General features: G+C 44.0%; 1 protein-coding gene across 2 annotated transcripts in view; it reads left to right on the plus strand.

Moving 5' to 3' along the window:
- The window catches only part of CRHR1 (corticotropin releasing hormone receptor 1), a 73,498-nt gene that overhangs the window by 12,844 nt on the left and 40,556 nt on the right, over positions 1 to 20,098 (plus strand). Inside the window, exon 2 of one of the 2 annotated variants that reach the window (XM_083708837.1) lies at positions 9,523 to 9,607. The exons of the other annotated variant lie outside the window; for it this stretch is intronic. Coding sequence (XP_083564963.1) covers positions 9,523 to 9,607 — 85 coding nt within the window. The remainder of the gene's footprint in view (positions 1 to 9,522; positions 9,608 to 20,098) is intronic. 2 annotated transcript variants of the gene reach the window in all.

Here is a 20,098-nt window from a genome sequence, read left to right on the forward strand (position 1 = left end):
GGGTATATAATTCAAGAGGATATTTTGCTCGGTAAATGTAAGGTTGTTCCATACAGTTTTGTTGATGGTTTCAGTTACTTTCTGCCAAAATCCTTTCACTATAGACAATGGAAAAACATATGTGTTAAAGAAGTGCTATCCCTATTGCGTCTCCAACAATGGGGTCCAGTATATTGTAAATATTCTTGTTTTGTTGTTTGAGCCTCAATTTAAGATTTAAGCCCAGTGCTTTCTCACAACCTGGCCAACCCATCCATGGAAGAGCTTCAGAAAGACGGCCTTATCATTCAGGCAGGTTCATGTGGGAGCAAGGAAGATTCTTCTTAGACTTAGAGTTTTTACGTTGCTGGGAGCAGCCTTGTGTTGACAACTTGTGACCAGGAACTGCATGCAGATGAGTGAGTGGGCTGGCAGAGGAACAGAACGTTGTGTCCCAACTCCAGCATCCTTCTCGGTTTCCATGCTAGCTCCGAAGGCAGGGAAGTCTCTTCTTCCTCCATGACCAGTGTGGAAATGCAGAGCGGGGTGGGGGGAGTGTGGTGACCTGACCCTCCTCTCCCAGACCATCTGGTGGAAGTTGGCTTTTTTGTTTGTTTGTACGCTTGCTTGCTAGCCTAGTAGACTGCATTTCAGTGCTGGGCATGAAGAAGGAAGAGGCTTCACAGAATCTAAAATGCTCATGGACACTTCAACAAGTAATAAAACATTCTGACCTCCTCTGCTGTGTACATTTAAGGCAGCGTTATTCCACTTTAAGCAGGCGTGGCTTCCCTCAAAGAACCATGGGAACTGTAGTTTGCTGGACTTTGTTGAGAGACTCCTCTTCCCCTCACAGAGCTACAATTCTCAGAGTTCTCTGGGAAGAGGGGTGGATTGTTAAATCGCACTGGGGCCTGTAGCTCTGTGAGGGCACTAGGGGTCTCCTAGCAATCCTCAGCACCCTTAATAAACTACAGTTCCCAGGATTCTTTGGGGGGAGCCATGACTGTTTAAAGATACTGCTTGAAATCTCTAGTGCAGACGAGGCCTCAGTGGGCATCACATTTTTGTATGTGGTCTCTCTGTGTTTGTGTGCTATCTCTACTTTTTCTACTAGTCCAGAGCACTATCTTTTTGAAAAGAAAGAAAGAAAGAAAAGAAAGCTTTTAGGACTAGGACTAAAAGCCTTAATTGCCGTGATTAATTGCAGATTAAAAGTGTGGGCTGTTAATCACAGTAGTACCCCATGGGGTGGGGTGGGAGAAGGAGCTAATGGCAGTGTTGCTAAACAAGCACTATGCATTGCTTGGCTGAAGGTTTCCCACACAATGAATTATTTGCCTGTGCCACTTAGTAAAGAGAAACTCTTCTCTCCATCCTCGCCACTAAATAGCTTGGAAATATCACCTGAACTGAGGCTGCACCACAATACCTTTGAAGCACATTCAAGGCACATTCCTTACCTCAAAGGATTCTGGGCACTGTAGTTTGTTAAGGGTTGCTGGTGATTGTGACTCTGGGAGGGGTAAACTACATTGCCCAGAATTCTATGAGGGAAAGAATGTTCTTTAAAGATGCGGTGTGCCTATGGTACCTGAGATAGTTGTTTGGAATTTCAGGTGATATACCCGCACAGTTGCTCCCAGTACCATTCACCACAAGGAGGCAGCTTAAGGTCCAAATTAATGTGGTAGAAGATAAGGCTCAGTAAAACAGTTCTGGACATAGATACAGATATATACAGATACTTACATGTGCAAAGTATCTCCGTTGCCCCAAATAAACTGCAGTAATTCAAGATGTAACATGGACAGGTAATACCAACAGACTGACAACTCACAGACAAACTGACGGAGTTGACATACATTAACACCAACAGACTGACAATTCACAGACATACATTAATCACAGATATAGTCAGGGTACTCGGCCTTTGACATAGCAACTGGCTTGGCTGACCTTGCACCTGTGATTAGCTCATCCACTGAGTTATTTTCAGCTCATGAATGAAATCAACCCCTTCTCATGTTCATTTATTCCAGCAGTAGTGACATATTGATTTTTAAGCAGATAATTAACTAAATAAGCATTTGTTGTGTACAACTATGGGCCAGTGTAGATGGTACAATAAATATGTGGCTGCTGAGAGTGTTTTCTGAATATAGGGAAAGCCAAATGTGTCACTTTCAATTTCTCATATTTCTAATCTTAAATTCAGTCTTCCACATTTCCTCATCAGGTTGCAATTTTATTTTTTAAAAAACCTCTTGAAGATTTATCAGTGTTTAGTTTTCCTAATGTACTGTTGTTTGAATGCAATTTTGCCTAATATACTCATTTTTGCAAAGCAGTTTCCTCTAATGTATGCTATTTTCACTACTATGTGCATTTTTCTGCACACTTTGGTATATGCTTTATTTGTACACATTGCTTGGCCAGAGAACTGCACTGCAAAATTTCAAGAAGTGTGAATTTCAATGGATGGTTCTTGTCCTCTTCGGAAAGTGCAGATTAGGTAGGTTCGCATTTAAATGCAAACTGAATTAAATTTCTGCCCCATCCCTAGCTGTATATGTATTAGGTGTGTATGTGGTCTGTATATCTGTATACATTGTGTGTGCATGCGTGCATATGCTTTGACCACACCCACTGCTGCCATGATCCCCCAGAGGGTGGTTAATCATCAAATGTGGCCCCAAGGCAGAAAATGTTAGCCATTCCTGTACCAGACATCATGAGGGAGAGCTAAATGAACTTTTGTCATAGTTTTGCTGGCAGCCATGTGTTTAATATAAAGTGCAAAGGCAAGCACCAGATTCTCTGGTGGCCTGCTGGAATGCAGAGTTAACCAGGGCTATTGGCTGTCTGGCTCTGAAGTGTCCTCTCTGATTGCATGGTTTTCCCAGAGCTGAGGGCGATGAAACAATCGCTGAGATGGGTAGAGCACCGGTGAAGGAAAACTCATTCTGAATCAGACTGAAAATGGGTTAGAGCTCAATGTCGAGCCTACCACGTATCAGCGACAGAGAAGAGGACCTTATTTGCCACCTCTATTGCATCTGCAGAAAACAGCAGATGGTCTTTCAGATGGTCCGCAACAGAACCACCTTCACCATCGGGATCTTGTAAGGACCCCAAGATCTCCTGCAATGATTTTGCAAAGTTTTTTTTTGCAGATAAAGTTGCTCAGATTCGGAAAGAGGTAGATTCCACCATGGTAGTGGGGCCAGGGCAGGAGAGTGCTAGAGTCCTGTCTGGTCAAGTTGCATGGGATCAATTCCAATCTGTTACCTCTGAGGATATGGACAGGCTGCTTGGACGAGTGAAACAGACCACCTGTCTTCTTGTTCCTTGCCCATCCTGGCCCATAAAAGTGAGCCAGGAAGGGCTGGGCGATAGGCTCCGCGGGGTGGTGAATGCCTCCCTCTGTGAGGGAGTCTCCCTAGACCTGCTTAAAGAAGTGGTTATTAAATCGCTTCTTTAAAAACCATCTTTGGACCCAGCCAATATGCCCAACTATTGCCCAGTCTCAAGTCTTCCATTCTTGGCCAAGGTGATTGAGCAGGTAGCAACTGAACAACTCTAGGCATGCTTGGAGGATGCAGACCACTTGGATCCCTTCCAATCAGGATTCAGGCCTCATCATGGGACTGAGACTGTTTTGGTCACTCTAGCTGATTATCTCCAGTGGGCCAGGGACTGAGGTAAAAGCTGTGTTCTGGCCCTGCTGGATCTCTCAGCAGCCTTTGACACCATTGATTATGACATCCTTCAGGTCCATCTAGAGGAATTGGGAGCTGGGGGCACTGTTATACAGTGGTTCCATTCCTTCCTCCTGGGCCATGTCCAGAAAATGGTGTTAAGGGGTGAGTATTCAGACCCCTGGGCTCTCACTTGTGGGGTGCCTCAGGGCTCTGTTCTCTCCCCCATGCTTTTTAACATCTGTATGAAGCCGCTGGGAGAGATCATCAGGGGGTTTGGGCTGGGTGTTCACCAGTATGCAGATGATGCCCAGCTCTACCTCTCCTTCAAATCTGAACCTGTGAAGGCAGTGAAAGTCCTGTGTAAGTATCTGGAGGCAGTTGGAGGATGGATGGCAGCTAACAGATTGAGGTTGAATCCTGACAAGACAGAAGTACTGTTTTGGGGAAACAGGTGGCAGGCAGGCATGGGGGACTCCCTCATCCTGAATGGGGTAACTGTGCCCCTGAAGGACCAGGTGCACAGCCTGCGAGTCATTTCGGACTCACAGATGTCCATGGAGGTGCAGGTCAGTTCTGTGCCCAGACCAGCTCCCCAGGGTGGCTGGGAAAACCCAGCCAGATAGGTGGGGCATAAATAAAATCATCATCTTCATCATCATCAATGGTTACTATCAAATACTGACAAATACTAACTGCCATTACATGTCAACTGTCATATATTGCCAAGAATCAAATACAGAACAAAAAGCATTGCTTGTAAAAGATAGCACATAAGCAGTGTATATATCCAGCAAATATTCAAATAATCAGACAACAGATGGTGAATATTTGACCTTGAAATTTTGAAAGGAAGAGTTCTGAAAGCATATTTGATTCAGATCCAGATTTAACCCTTTCGTTATTAGAAGATATCTACATAGTGCACTTAAATCATCAGTTTGGGTATGTGAATAATAGAATTGTATGGTTGGAAGGGACCCTGAGGGTCATCTAGTCCAACCTCCTGCAATGCAGGAATCTCAACTAATGCATCCATGACAGATGGCCAACATCTGCTTAAAAACCTTGAAGGAAGGACAGTCCACCACTTCTCAGTCTGTTCCACTGTCAAACAACTCTGACTATCACCAGGTTGGGCACTGCATCCACCAAACTTACCATAATTCCCCCTCCAGGCTCCTTTAGAACATGAATTAGTAGTTCTCTTTGGAGGTTAAATTTCAGGGGAGAATGTGCTTCCCCTGTAATCCCATTTAATCACCCCAAAGGGGCTGTGAAGGCACAGAGCCCTTTCAGCTTAAAGGATCCCATAGAGAGGGAGAATCAGACCTATTCCCTGACCTCATCGAGTGTGCAACTTACAACACCAACTTTCCTTCTAAAAGCAGAAAGGGAGCTGGCTTTCCCCTAAAGGCTTGAGTGTTTCTGAAATCTGCCACATGCTCTCCCAAGACTACTTCCAGGGAATTTCAGGTTGTAGAATTAAATATGATTTTGTGTTCTTGGAGAACCTGCCTACCCAGAGAAATCTGACTTTCTTTCCTCTCTTTTTTTAACTGTAAGGAAAGTGACGGGGAAGAGCACTTGAAAGTGTGGAGATAAAAATGTTTGATGTGATGACGTATAACCTCTCCACAAACAAAGAATAATGCATAATAAGCAGGTTGTCTGGAAGTGAACTAAGGTACCCTGGCAGCAACTCTTGGTATTGCCATGTTAGGTTCCCTCCTCCCTTTTAATTAAGCGTCAAAGGCCAATTTGTCAGCTGTATTAGGTGACCTGCCACCAGCCTTCTTCAAAGCTTGCTGATTCCTTTCCCTAAACAAGCCCATCACTTTTAATCCCTGTTCATAAGAGCAGAAGGTACTCTACTGCAAAGGCCATTTTAAAGAAATTAGCATTCAGGGGAAGCTCATCATGAATAAGAACTAACTGAGCCATGGATCAGTGAAGAATAGGTCCTGGGGTGGTGTTCTTTTTTGTTTCCAAATTGCTCAAATGAGTTAATAACTTTTCAGATTTATCCTACAGTTTGTGTGGCATATGGATGACACTCCAAAGAAATCAGCTTGCCATTCATGTGCTCACATTTATTCAATCAAACTCTCATGATTATCCATTAGTGGTTCTGTCAGATGAAAAAGTGCAGAGGATACAAGTAGGGTTCAACAAGATAATTTAACCCATCTTTGCCTTGTCTTCTTCAGTTGTTTCACCTCCAGAATACGTAAATCTTCATTCTTGGGTTTCATTTGAGCTGGGGCTTCACTCCAGCCCTGGAGCATGTGAAATAGCAATAAGGAGGACGATGAGCACACGGAGGCTGTATTTGGACATCATGGTTAATGATAGTTTGCTGTAATGGGAATTAACTAGGCTCCTTCCTATGCTTGCATGCGCCCCGCAAGGTGTAGATCGGAAGCTTTCACTTCTGATTTCAGTTCAGTAAAGTTTTGGATTAGTCTGAATCCTAAATATGGTTAATGTTGACTATGGGTTGTTGTTGTTTTTTATAAAAATGGATTCAATAACCATGGTTGGAAGTTGGCTTCTTTCAAACAAACCATAGTTAAGATCAAACACAATGTGCTGGGTTCAGTTAATGGGAAATGGAAGCAAAAAATTCCAAACTTCTCCCTGTGGCCATGCTAAAAGAGGAGGGGGAGTACATGAGACTGAAAGGAGCAAGACATGTTTCCATCACACTACACCGTAGTTCACTGTGGTGCCCAAACACAGCCTGTATATGCTCAGATACCCTCTTTTTCTTTATTATTGTTTCACATTGTTGTTGTTGTTGTTTAGTCGTTTAGTCGTGTCCGACTCTTCGTGACCCCATGGACCAGAGAACGCCAGGCACCTCTGTCCTCCACTGCCTTCCGCAGTTTGGTCAAACTCATGCTGGTAACCTCGAAAACACTATCCAACCATCTCGTCCTCTGCCGTCCCCTTCTCCTTGTGCCCTCCATCTTTCCCAACATCAGGGTCTTCTCCAGGGAGTCTTCTCTTCTCATGAGGTGGCCAAAGTATTGGAGCCTCAGCTTCACAATCTGTCCTTCCAGTGAGCACTCAGGGTTGATTTCCTTCAGTATGGAGAGGTTTGATCTTCTTGCAGTCCATGGGACTCTCAAGAGTCTCCTCCAGCACCATAATTCAAAAGCATCAATTCTTCGGCGATCAGCCTTCTTTATGGTCCAGCTCTCACTTCCATACATCACTACTGGGAAAACCATAGCTTTAACTATATGAACCTTTGTTGGCAAGGTGATGTCTCTACTTCTCAAGATGCTGTCTAGGCCTGTCATTGCCCTTCTCCCAAGAAGCAGGCGTCTTTTAATTTCATGGCTGCTGTCACCATCTGCAGTGATCATTGAGCCCAAGAAAGTAAAATCTCTCACTACCTCCATTTCTTCCCCTTCTATTTGCCAGGAGATGATGGGACCAGTGGCCATGATCTTCGTTTTTTTGATGTTGAGCTTCAGACCATATTTTGCGCTCTCCTCTTTCACCCTCATTAAAAGGTTCTTTAATTCCTCCTCACTTTCTGCCATCAAGGTTGTGTCATCTGCATATCTGAGGTTGTTGATATTTCTTCCGGCAATCTTAATTCCGGCTAGGGATTCATCCAGCCCAGCCTTTCTCATGATGAATTCTGCATATAAGTTAAATAAGCAGGGAGACAAAATACAGCCTTGTCGTACTCCTTTCCCAATTTTGAACCAATCAGTTGTTCCATATCGAGTTCTAACTGTAGCTTCTTGTCCCACATAGAGATTTCTCAGGAGACAGATGAGGTGATCTGGCACTCCCATTTCTTTAAGAACTTGCCATAGTTTGCCGTGGTCGACACAGTCAAAGGCTTTTGCATAGTCAATGAAGCAGAAGTATTGTTTCACATACTACTGGGCTAAAGTATGTTTAAACCCATAGTTTATCCTGACATCTAAACACAGGCATTATGTGCCCAGTCTCCCCATTTTCATTATTACTATTTAATACACTCCAGGGCTAAACTATGTTTATTGTTACCCGTATAATAATAATAATAATAATAATAATAATAATAATAATAATTTATTGTGCAGTCCGAATGCAGCTGCATAGACCACAGAGATTACAAGAGAGGGTCTCTGGTCAAAGGGCATGCATTTCAGAGAGTCTTGAGCTGTGACATCTTTCCTTTTAGAAATCAAATTCTGCCTTTTTAATTCAAAGCATCTCTCCCCCTCTCTCCCAGAGACATTGTTCTGTTTGGCTGTAAACAGCAGGAAGAATTATTTGCCCAATAAAGTGCGGCAATTATCTTGTAACAAGAGTGTCCAGAGCCCTGTTGGCGAATTCTTCCGAAGCTGCAACCCCATCCATCTTCCTTCTCCAGAGCTGTCAGGGCACTTCCTGACACAGCAATCACATCTTGTTGCAGACACTGAAATGTCTGGACAAACAGTGTATCCTTCTCATCAGCATATATCTGCATGTGTTACATAGGCTGAAGGAAGGCATCCTCCTTCACATTTGCCTTTCATATGTTATAGCATCTTCAAGGTTTACCCTGAGCAATATAGGTGCCTGCTCACTCCACAAGCAGGTAATTACACTATCAGAGGACAGTGCTTTCATTTTTATTTTTTAATACGATGCGCTATAAACAGAAGCGAAGAAAAGGATGGAAAGATTTCTCCGCCCAGAATCCAGCAGACTTGGCAACCCTACTTACAGCAGGCTGCTATCATCATCTCACACTGCTTGTGAACCTCACTGCAGTTTTGAAAAGGAATATTTATCGAGGGGGGAGATGGCACTTTACAGGCGATCAGTGGGTGATGAAGGAAAATGGATAGAGGAATTCCCATGCTGAAAATACTCTGAATGATCAAATATGTCCCAGGTATAACAGAATATTGGACATTTACATGAGCTTTCCTTGTTAAGTGGGGCCTGCCAAAGCAATTAAAATATGCCAATATATATGAAGCACATTTAGTACCTTCGGAAACGTTAGCTCGTTTGTTTATTTTAAAGCCACCATTCAGTGTTTAAATTACAAGCTCTCCTTTTTGCCAGTTTTGAACATTTATGGATATTTGTTTCAGTTTTCCTCACAGTTCTGCTCTCCAAAGTTTGTGCTGGTGGAGTGAAAAAAACCACATTGCTGCAGTCATTCCTACACTCCACTCAGTCTTTCAGAATGAGCTGCCATAGACTCATAACATTACTGAATTTTAAGAATTGGAAGCAACCTGAGAGGTCATCCAGTCCAGTCCAGTCCAGTCCAGTTATCTGTAAGCCACATTTTCTTCAAGTGCATTGGATTGGCTCCAAATTAAGTTAGTCGCACTTCAATGCAATCAATTCAACAAGCTAGTCATGACTTAATTTTAAGACCAATTGATTCCAAAGGAACAAGGTAAAACTAGCTTACAGCGCAGTCCTGTACATGATTACTCCAAAGGGTGCTCCACTGACTTCTATGGGACTTGCTCACAGGTAAGTTGGTATAGGAATTGCAGCCTTACACTGGTTCCAATCTATTGCACCCAGAGCAGTTCACAGAAAATAGCAGATAATCCACAATAACATTTTTAATACTGCTACAACATGACAATTCCAGTTAGCAATTCATTTAAAGCACATCAAAGATTTGAGCATACTAATGAGTCAATTAACAACCTACAGAACCCTTCAATAGACTAGATCTGGCCAAGGAGACCGCCTCTCCTCTGGAGGACCTTGCCCCAAAACTATCAATTGAGAGAGGGAATCGGACAGAGAATGGAAGGGTATAGAGACCATTTCTTCCCCTGCAGCCTCACAGCATTAGCCTCTCCTTCTCACACAGGTTATTCTCTTCTGGATCAACCTTGCCGCAGCTTCCATCCAGGATGAACACTGTGAGAACCTTTCTCTGGCCACCAACATCACTGGTAAGTGGGCTCCTGCTATTTGGCTCTTGTCTCCAGGAAACCATTACACTATCCTGCTTCTCTCACAGGGAAAATGCAAGCACTCACCAAGGCTTTGAGACTATGAGGTTGATCTCTGTGTTTTGAGACTAAGGTTTGTGCCCAGTGGCCTGGCTTCAGTAAATGTCAGGTTCTGGTTGGCAGTGGGTAATCTGGAGGTCTTATCTGGCTCTTTAAGACCAAGGGTAGGGAATTTCAGGCCTGGAGGACATGAGTGACACTCCAGGGACAGATCTACACTCATGGTTTTTAATGTCGTCGTCGTCTTCTTTAATTTTTAATTTTATTTTGACAAAGTAATAATTATAAATAAATAAGAATAAAAACATGCACCCCACCACCAAGACCATTCCATTGTAACTATCCAACCTTCCAAAATTTCAACACCTCTTGCGATGGTTTGACCCCTTTCCGTTTTAACGGTACAAATTCTACAAACACCCTCCATATCTCCTCAAAATAATTTCTCCTGCATATTCCCCGTCTTACCTTAATGGCATATGTTAATTTATCAACAATTGCTATATCCCACACCTCTTTATACCATCCTTCCCTTTTGTATTCTGCTTGCCCCTGCCACTTCCTAGCTACAATAATACGTGAAGCTTTCAATAAATTTATGAGCAAGTCCTTCATAGCCTGTGAACCTCCCACCCCATTGTAAATTGCTAACAATGCTAGGATTTTAATGTTAAGGAAGGAATGGTTTTGATAACCATATGGCTGCATGACGTTCTACTTTTAACATTTATAATGCATTACTAAAATGTGACATCAGAGGGTCACTTTTGCTGTAGAGCAACCAGCAACTGGCAGTAGGGAAACAGCATTCTGACAGAGATAAGAAACACATTTTCCCCCCAAGTATGCCCTGTGATGTTTTAGAACGATATATCTAATACCGTTCTAATAACGTTAAACAGGTCAGTGTAGATCCAGCCCACACCTCTCTATGCAGCCCCTGGAACTCTCCAGCCACCCTTGCTTCCCCTTCAGTGTTTTCGCCTGGCTGGACTGTGTTCTTGAGCTCTGATGATGCCTCCTGCTTTCATGGATGGAGAGGAGAGATGGCAAGAACTAGGGAAAGCCCTTGAGCAGGACCTGAGCACAACAGTAATCTTCCCTCCTGTGATCTCCAGCAACTGGTATTTGGAAGCATTACTGCCTACAGCTGTGGAGACAGAGCACAGCCATCATGGCTAGTAGCCATTGTTAGACTCCTCCACAAATATGTCCAATGTTTTTTGAAAGCCGTCTAAGTTGGGGGCCACCTAGAGCCTGGATAGCTGAGTTGGCTAGAATGTGGTGGTGATAACAATAAGGTTGGGGCAGCTGTGAAGTGTAGGTATGTTCTCACAAGGCAAGACACAGTGCTAACAGAAAGAACTTTTATTGAACTAACAGAACTGGACAACAGGGGCAAAGCAGCTGCTTATATACATTTCTGAAGGCCTGGGCCACTCCCACTCCCAACGCGATTGGCTCTCTAAACGTCCAAGCTGTGAATCATGACTCTGAGTTTAAGGGCCAATGGCAGAGGCCCAAGTCATGAAATGTTCTGTGATTGGATATCATGTATTGAATCAGAACACAGGGGCTCAGAATCCTTAGTCCAGACTCAAGCTCAGGCAAACACAGGCCACTGAATACATAACAAGCTGCATATTCCAACATTCAGCTTCATTGGATATCCATGATTTCTGGTGTTACGGGAGAGGGAGAAAAACCCTTTCTCTGTCTACTTTCCCCACGCCACACGTAAATTTTACAAATTTCTATCATGTCACTTCTTCCCTGCCTTCTCTCTAAACTAAAAAGTCCCAAACGCTGCAAACCTTCTCCAAAAAGGAGTCTCTCCACCCCTTCCTTGATCACTTTGGTTGTCCCTTCATTAAAATAAAAAATAATAATAATAAATTCTTAAGGTTTATGGAGAAAAATACAAAACTTAATATCTTTTCCCTTTTTATTTTTTTAAAAAACCCAAACCAAGACTTTTATCTAGATACAATAAAAACACAAAAATGGGGGGGGGGGGAGAGAGAAAGGAAGGAAGGATTCAGAAAATAAAGAAGTTCCAATTCCACATCTGTTTGCTGTAAAAGAAATAATGTTCACTCTGTCTGTTGTTGTTTGGTCATTTCGTCGTGTCCGACTCTTCGTGACCCCATGGACCAGAGCACGCCAGGCAGTCCTGTCTTCCACTGCCTCCTGCAGTTTGGTCCAATATAAAAGCCAACAAAGCCACTTTCTATAAGCAAACATTATCTTCAATCCTCAAATGCCCCTGAAACTTTTCCAACTATAGGTTTCTGGAAGGTTGCCTAATGAAAAAGGTTCATCCTGGCAGCAGCGGAGCCAGCCATTTGGGCACCTAGGGTGGCACGCATGCCCTGCGCCCGGGGCCAAGGCCAGCCACCCGCAGAGCAGGACACTCCTTGGGGCCTCCAAGGAGTCTGCCTGCCTCCTCCCATTCAGCCACCCTACAGCTGAGGCGGAGGCAGCAGGCGGACCATTTGGGGCAGTGCAGAGCCTGCAGGCACCCAAACCACCGTGTCACTTCCAGGAGATATGGGTGGCTGAGGTGCACTGCAGGCCCTGCTGTGAGTGCTGCCTGGCATTTTGTCACCCCCCTCAGTGGTGACACCAGGGGCAACCGCCCCCACCACACACCCTTTCTTCCGCCCCTGCATCCTGGTCCTGATTAGGTTCTAATCCCCTAAAGAATGGGGAACGAGGCCGATATTGGCTCATGAGTGAGGCAGGAGCCATTGTTAGATGAGCCATCTTGGCATGTGAGCGTCATGCGTCCTAGCCCTGAGGATAGTTCAGTGACTTGTTTGGAGTGGGGTAGGAGACCCAAAGGACACAGTATGAATAAACTCCCTTCTCCAGCTTGTGTTTGACAACACTGGGCTTAGAATCGTACTAGTCAAGACTCTCCTCCACCCAATCCAGAAATGCCCAGTGTAAATGGCATTCATTAAATTCATATTAATTAACTTGCAAGTTAATTTCCTGCCTAATTAAGGAGCACGCTTTGCTGCAGCTACTCCTTCGTGTGGATTGCATCTGCCAAGTCATTAAATCATACTGAGTAATTTTATAAAGCACGCTCGCATGAAGAGTTTCTGATTTGGGTCATGGGTTAAGTGTAAAGGGAACGGAGAGAGTTCTAGGCTAGGCAGGAGACAGAAAGCGAGACCTGTTTGGCTAGCTGCTCCTCCCAGGGCCTTATACATCTGTCAGGGCTCCTTTGATAAGCACCTGACACCCTCTGTTAAAAGGTAAAGGGTAAAGGGACCCCTGACCATTAGGTCCTGTCATGGCTGACTCTGGCATTGTGGCGCTCATCTCGCTTTATTCGCCGAGGGAGCCAGCGTACAGGTCATGCGGCCAGCATGACTAAGCCGCTTCTGGCAAACCAGAGCAGCGCACGGAAACGCCGTTTACCTTCCCACCGGAGTGGTACCTATTTATCTACTTGCACTTTGACGTGCTTTCGAACTACTAGGTTGGCAGGAGCAGGGATCGAGCAAAGGGAGCTCACCCCGTCGTGGGGATTCAAACCGCCAATCTTCTGATCGGCAAGCCCTAGGCTCTGTGGTTTAACCCACAGTGCCACCCACATCCCAGACACCCTCCATTATAACTGGCCTTTTATCAGATTTGCAGCTGTGGCTCAGCGCTCTCTCCTTTCCTCCTGGAGGCCTCATGTGGAAATCCATCACAGGTAGAATAAATGTTTGATGGTGCCCTCTGTTTGAGGACTATCCAGTCAGTTTGAGGATAAGGAACTAGAAAAAGGGAAAGCAGTAGCCTTGAAGTTACCCATCAGAAGCTGGCAGCAGCTGGTGCCTGCAACCAAGTCGCCCAGTGTCTTTGCCGTTATGGTGAGATGTATTGCATTTCTACTGAAATTATGGTAATTATTCTAAATCTCCCATCTATGCATATGAATTCTCATGCGCAAATTAAATGCAAATTGGTGACCTCTTTTTTCCCCTCTCCCCCCACCATTATGGGGGCGGTGATAAAAGACCTTCTTCTTTGGCGATGCATTACTGGTCATCCTGTTGCTTCTGCTTCAGTGGTTCTCTGTCTGGTATGCAGAAGGGCAAAGGCAACTGGGTAGGAAAGGAAATGGAGCAGGTGGATCAAATGCTCTTCACCCAAAGGCAGTATTAAAACCCACAGTTTTCAAGCATCACCTAATACAGGTTGAATGCGTCTTGCCTAAGGATCCCCAGATTTTTGGAGCCAGCATTGCGGCCAGGGGTCATTTTTCAGAATGTGAAGAACGCCGAGCCAGTGTGGTGTAATGGTTAGAGTGTTGGGCTTGGACCTGGGAGTCCCAGGGTTTGAATCCCCACTTGGCCATGAAACTCGCTGGGTGACCTTCGGCCAGCCCACCATCTCTTAGCCTAACCTACCTCACAGGGTTGATGTGAGGATGAAGAACCACATACACTACCTTGAGATCCTTGGGAGATAAAAGTGGTATATAAATGGAATAACTAACAAACACAGGAAGCTAGCTTAGAATGAGTTAGAGTCATGCATCCCTTTAGCATAATGTTACCTGCACTGGCTGGCAGCAGGTCTCCAGGGTTTCTGGCTGGCACTCTACCTGGGCACACCAGTGGATTGAAGATGAGACCTTCTGCATGCAAAGCAGGTGTCTTAACACCAAGCTACAGTCTATCCTGGGATTCCCAGGCCCTCTATGGATACAGGTTCCAACACACGCAACAAAATATGCACAAACGTTTTCTTGCTTTTCCTCCTTTGGTTTCAGATCCATTTTACTCACTTATCTATGAGGATGTGGGTTGGGCAGGGAGGGTGAGGGAGGATAAAACTCCGGATAGTGGCAGCCAACTACATTTTTCTCAGAATAAACTCAATGAAGCGAATGGACCTAACTTAGTCCTCCTAATTCTTATGAGTCTGCTGTGAGCAAAACTGAGTTGAAGACCAACCAGGGCATTGCAGGTTTGCAGCCTCCTTAGGCCAGTGCTGGGCAGGAGAGACAGAGGGAGAGGAGGATGTGTGCTTGCAAAACACCTGGCCAAACGCTGCCACTGGCCGAGGAATCGTGGGCTTGTTTTTGGGGTTGATGGATGGGCCTTACGGATTGCGGATGATAGATGTCTCTGCCAAGCTGCTCATTTACTGGGCTTTGCAAAACTGCTGCCTGAAATTAAGTATTGGCATTTTCAGCAGGTGAGTCAGTCCCGTTTGAAAGAGGCTGCAGGGAGAACCATAAGGTCACCCTTTCCCTGCCCCCATTTCTCCAGACATAATTTACCTCTGGTCTGCCAATGGTCAGCAGGCCTCTCCACATAGACCAACATCATTAGCACTGTTGTGTGGAAGCGGAAGCGTTAGTAACAAATGGTTGGCTAGTAACTTTTCTGACTTTATTTACAAGGCATGCCATAAATGAAACCCTGTATGTAAGTGGCCCCCTTGGCCCTTTCTATTGGCCCATATGGGACCAGCACGGGTAACCAGGTCTGGAAAATATTTAATATTCCTACCTTCATGGCTGTGATTCGTGGGTTGGCCACTTAATTTTATTTTGGTTTTACTGTGATTTTGAGCTGTGTTTTAATCAACTGTTTGATTTTGTGTTTTTAATATATTATATATTTGGTTTTAGCCGCCCTGAGCCCGGCCTTGGCCAGGGAGGGCGGGGTATAAATAAAATTTATTATTATTATTATTATTATTATTATTATTATTATTAGTGAAAACCAGGGTTGTGGGTAAATTGTGATTCTGCAGGTGCACAAGAAAAAAATGAGCATAAATCCAGCTTCCTAAGCAGCTACTTGCTCCATTATTCCCCCCCTAAAAAAAAACACCACTGGATGCCATCCTTAGTATTTTTTTTAACCCCTCTTTAACTTGAAAAGCAAAATACGACACTTTTTGAAACCCATAATACTGCTGGATCTTAAACTGGTCAGAACCTTATGTCATCTATTCATTACTTTTTCCTTTTGTGGCTTGATTTGTGTTCTCCTTCACACTTTTCCTTATTTACCCCACACAATACATTCACCTTATCCGAATTCATGTATCAATCCATTTGTATATCCCCACCGATCAATGATTACCGAGAAGAGGGAGAAATATATCTGTTTGAGAAAAGGCAACGCTTTTTAAACACGGCTTAAGAGCAGTGGACTCGTAATCTGGTGAACCGGGCTCGCTTCCCCGCTCCTCCACATGCAGCTGCTGGGTGACCTTGGGCCAGTCACACTTCTCTGAAGTCTCTCAGCCCACTCACCTCACAGAGTGTTTGTTGTGGGGGAGGAAGGAAAAGGAGATTGCTAGCGGGATATCAAATCCAAACTCTTCTCTTCAGACACTGAACACATTATATTAGATTAGTATTAAAGAATGTGTTTGGAGAGGTATGTCTGCTCATTGATAGGATATCAAGATCTGGATCGATGAAGGAGGTAGTCAGCGCCGCATGGAGGGTGCCCTTGCACCAGGCACCTGTCACTCACCACTGTTGATGTACACAGTGGGATCAAATTTTAGCATCAAAAAGGAGGTGTGCATGAGGGTAGCTAGGGCTCTCCACCCTCCCATATCTTGCTTCCCTACAATCCGTCACTTGGGTTTCTTCTTCTATCAGAACCCTAGCACCTCCTTCCCAAAGCCCAAGAAGCTTCTGTCTGGCTAAGAGATGGAGGTGCGATGCTCACATGCATGATGCCAGGACGTCAAGATGTCACATGCCCCCTCCCCAATCTCCCTCGCAAGCTGGCGCTTCTGGCCCTACAGAAAATTTCAGCGCACGCCACTGCTGCCAACCTCTCTACCTAATTTATATCTTGGCTTTCCTCCGAAGAATCTTAGGGGGGAATGCACAGTTCCACCACAACTGGAGGTCTCAGAGCTGTGAATTTATTTCCCGCACATTTTCAGCCAGGCAGACTCAAGAGGAATGCCTCTTAGTGTGCACAGAGTATCTTCCCAGTAGCAGAAAACCATCTAGACTGAGGATGCTCACAGTCAAAGGATGCAGCTTCCCACGAAGCTCCAGAGCTTCTAAACTAGAGTCATCTGTCCAGTAAAGATGTGACAAAATGCTCCCCTCCCCTCTTTGGCTGGGAAAGGAACATGCCTTGTTGTTTCTCATTTGTTTTCCACCCTAAAAGACCTCTTTCCTTTTGCTTTGGTAGCTGCCGCGTGCCCTTGGGTGCCAGGGGTGATGGATGGCCGCTGCTTTCCCCTGCCATTTGTCATGCCCAAACCTGTAGTGCCAGTGGCTTCTTGGGCTCCTTGTCCATTAATATCCCAGAGAGTGTCTGGGTGATGCACTGTTTGCTTGCCGCTTACTACACGCCTGCCAAGATTGATACAGCAAAGAAAGCGGCAAGCAGATGGGAAGATGCACAAGCAAACCAACCCATAATCAAACTGACCGTCACATGGCAGAGTGGTGGTGCTGGTGGGAACTATTAGCAAGATGTTCAGCCCTGGGGGTCCTAAGTTAAATCAGTGGTGCTGTTACATAATTTTAGACTCTGGACTTAATGGTGCCACTGGATTTTCCAGTCTTAAATTATTTCACAGGAGCATCCCTCCCACCTTATTAGATGATTGTGTGTTTTATTCCACTAACTTCATAATCAGGTGTGCCAACCTTACTGTGTGTGTGTTTTTTTTTAATGATATTTATTAAAGTTTCCAGAATAGAAAAAAAGAAAAGAAAAAAGAAAAAGATAAAATTTACACTTAAAGCCTTAATTTCATTGACATCTTTCCAGGGCTCCCCCCCCTCCCCCTCTTGTATTCCATTTCCATTAGATTGATTCCACAAATTCTTACCCCAAATTTTAAAACCTTATTATAATTACAATTAGCCCATTTATTCAAAATTAATTTATCTTAATTAACCATTTCTCTTTAAATTTTTTTATACTTCCCTAAAATCGACCCCAGTTCCCTTCCACGAATTCCCCTATTTTTATCCCACAAAATAAAACAAGAAAAAATAAAAAGATATAATTTTACAGCCTTTGGGTTCCAAATCTCCCTCCCCCCTTTCCCGGTTTCGATCCCCAAAATCCATCCATCTGTCTACTGCCGGCCTGGAGATCCCACGTCCATATCTAGATCTCTCTCAATTCGACTTTGCCGTCTTTTAGGTAATTTTTAATTTCAAAAGGTCCAATCTTGGAGAATCTCTCAGAAAAGATCATTCTTCTTCCATCCAGACCTCTATATTTAAGAGTATAACTCAGATTCTGTTTCTTGATCCTTTTACAGTCTGGATGTCCCAAATGTTCCACCTTCAAGTTTAGTCCAGTTCTTATTCCTCAGGTTTCTTTTCCTGTTCCGCTGCAACAACCTTCTAATTCAAAAACTTCTGGTTCCTCTACAGAGGCTTTATTTGTTAAGGAACATAAACTTACGTCAAGTCCCTTCCTTTCTTCAATAGATAAATCCATTGTCTCCTTTAGTGTAGAAACCTCTGTAGACAAAATAATACTTCATTTTTGCAGCTTTCCCAGGAGATAACAGATCTGTTCAATTCCATGAGTGTTTTTCCACTTGCTGCCACTCTTGCAATGTCCCAAAACTCCCTCTAGAGGGAATATGGTAACTTAGTTGCTTTCCAGATCAGACCCAAAAGTCAAATAACTTGTTGCCCTTGTTTTCAACAATTTGCATCCAAATTGTAACGAACCTAACCAGCAAAGTCATCGTAACAAAGTTCTCTTTTATTCTCCTATTTTGACAGCTACTTTGACAGCTGTCAAAATTTCTATGTCTCTTCACCAGTCTCTCATAACGGATCGCTCCCGGTTCCCGGGGGGTTACATTTTAGTTCTCACAAACCACTCTTCTCCTCCAGCACAATTACTTGTAATTTCCCTTCGTGAAATTAACTGTTTCCGAATAAGCAAATTCTTCTCTCGATCTTAGTTATCAAATCCTTGCGTTAAAACATCTACAACAGGGGGGGGGGGCGGACTTCCTTTTTGCACCTCCCCCGCTCGCTCCGAATTTATAAAACAAATTTTTCCTTTTAAGTCCGATAAATTTACTCACGGGTTGTTCTTTTTAATCCAAATTTTCAAAAGAAGAAGTTGGTGCTCTCCGTCGAATGGCATGCGGCTTCGCTAGGCAGGGGAAGCAGTGGACTCACAGCACCACACACCCCGTCACCCGTTCCGCAGCCTTTAAAAAGGCTGCTTCGCGGGTCGGGGGGCGCAAACGGTGCCCGCCGAGTCACCAAGTCCATGGTTTTTGAGGGTCCCCACGTCGCCGGCGCGGCAGGACCCAACCCCTGCCCAGCAGGCTCCCTCCGGAGCTCGGAGGGAGTCCGCCATTCGGCGATGGCGCCGACCCGGAAGTCGCCAACCTTACTGTGTTTAGGGGCCTTCCTGCTCATTCTGCTGAGTCCTGCTGAGTCCCAGTCCTGCTCTGGTGGCGCCACTGAGTTCAATTAATCGTGGAAGCGCTCCATAACATCAGTGGAGGGAAAATAAAAGGGTGCAGCTCTTGAACTTTTTTAAGAACAGGAGTGATGGCATTATCTTCCGGAGTGCCAGGGCAAGTGGTTTGATGAGGGAATAATTTGACCATGAAGCTTTCCACTTTTACTATTATTTATGACAGATTAGCATAGAGAATGAGGGAAACAGCCAAGCAGAGGCTAGGCACTTCTTTCCTTTCCTTTGATGGAATCCCTACTTCAGCCACGGAGTTTTAATGATAACTCTTCTTTACAAAACTGTTTGCATTTCTTATTAAAAGCTAAACGTTGCGTTTCAGCTGCCTTAAAATCTTTTGCTCAATATCAGTGTGTTTTACAAGGTGAATCTGTGCTGTCAGAAGCAAGCACCACTGAGTACGTTGCAGCGTACTCCTAGAAAACTATACAATTACATCCAACTATTTTCCCAGGGTATGTACATTTCATTCTTTGTTTGTTTTCTAACAGAAGAAAATCCTTAATAAAAAACGAATTAAAAACAAAGCAAAACTATACTCCCAGGAAGCTATATAATTACCTTCATGCTGATCCTAATGAACTGGGTATTGTGCTATGTATTGCTGCTCATGTGTCTGTTTGTAATTATTATTATTTTCTTATATATTAATTTATGTACCACTAATATGCCAAATTGGCTTCTAAGGTGTTTGCAATTATGAAATCAATACATAACTAAAATACCCAATAACAAGTCCATTGGGGCACTAAAACATCCTTAATTTAAATATATGGTAAAGCAAAACATTATAATTAAAACGGCTTTTTAAAAAGTTAAAATAATTTTTGCTGTTCATTTATATACCATATTTATTAATCTGTATACCCATAATGATATATAGGATCAACACAGCAGTCTATATTGAGTGGAAGAATGCAGCTGCCTGTATTTTTTTATTCTCTTTATGGCATGGCTATGGGTTCCA

The sequence above is a fragment of the Podarcis gaigeae genome, assembly GCF_964106915.1.
Source record: "Podarcis gaigeae genome assembly, chromosome: 13".
Taxonomy (NCBI): Eukaryota; Metazoa; Chordata; class Lepidosauria; order Squamata; family Lacertidae; genus Podarcis; species Podarcis gaigeae.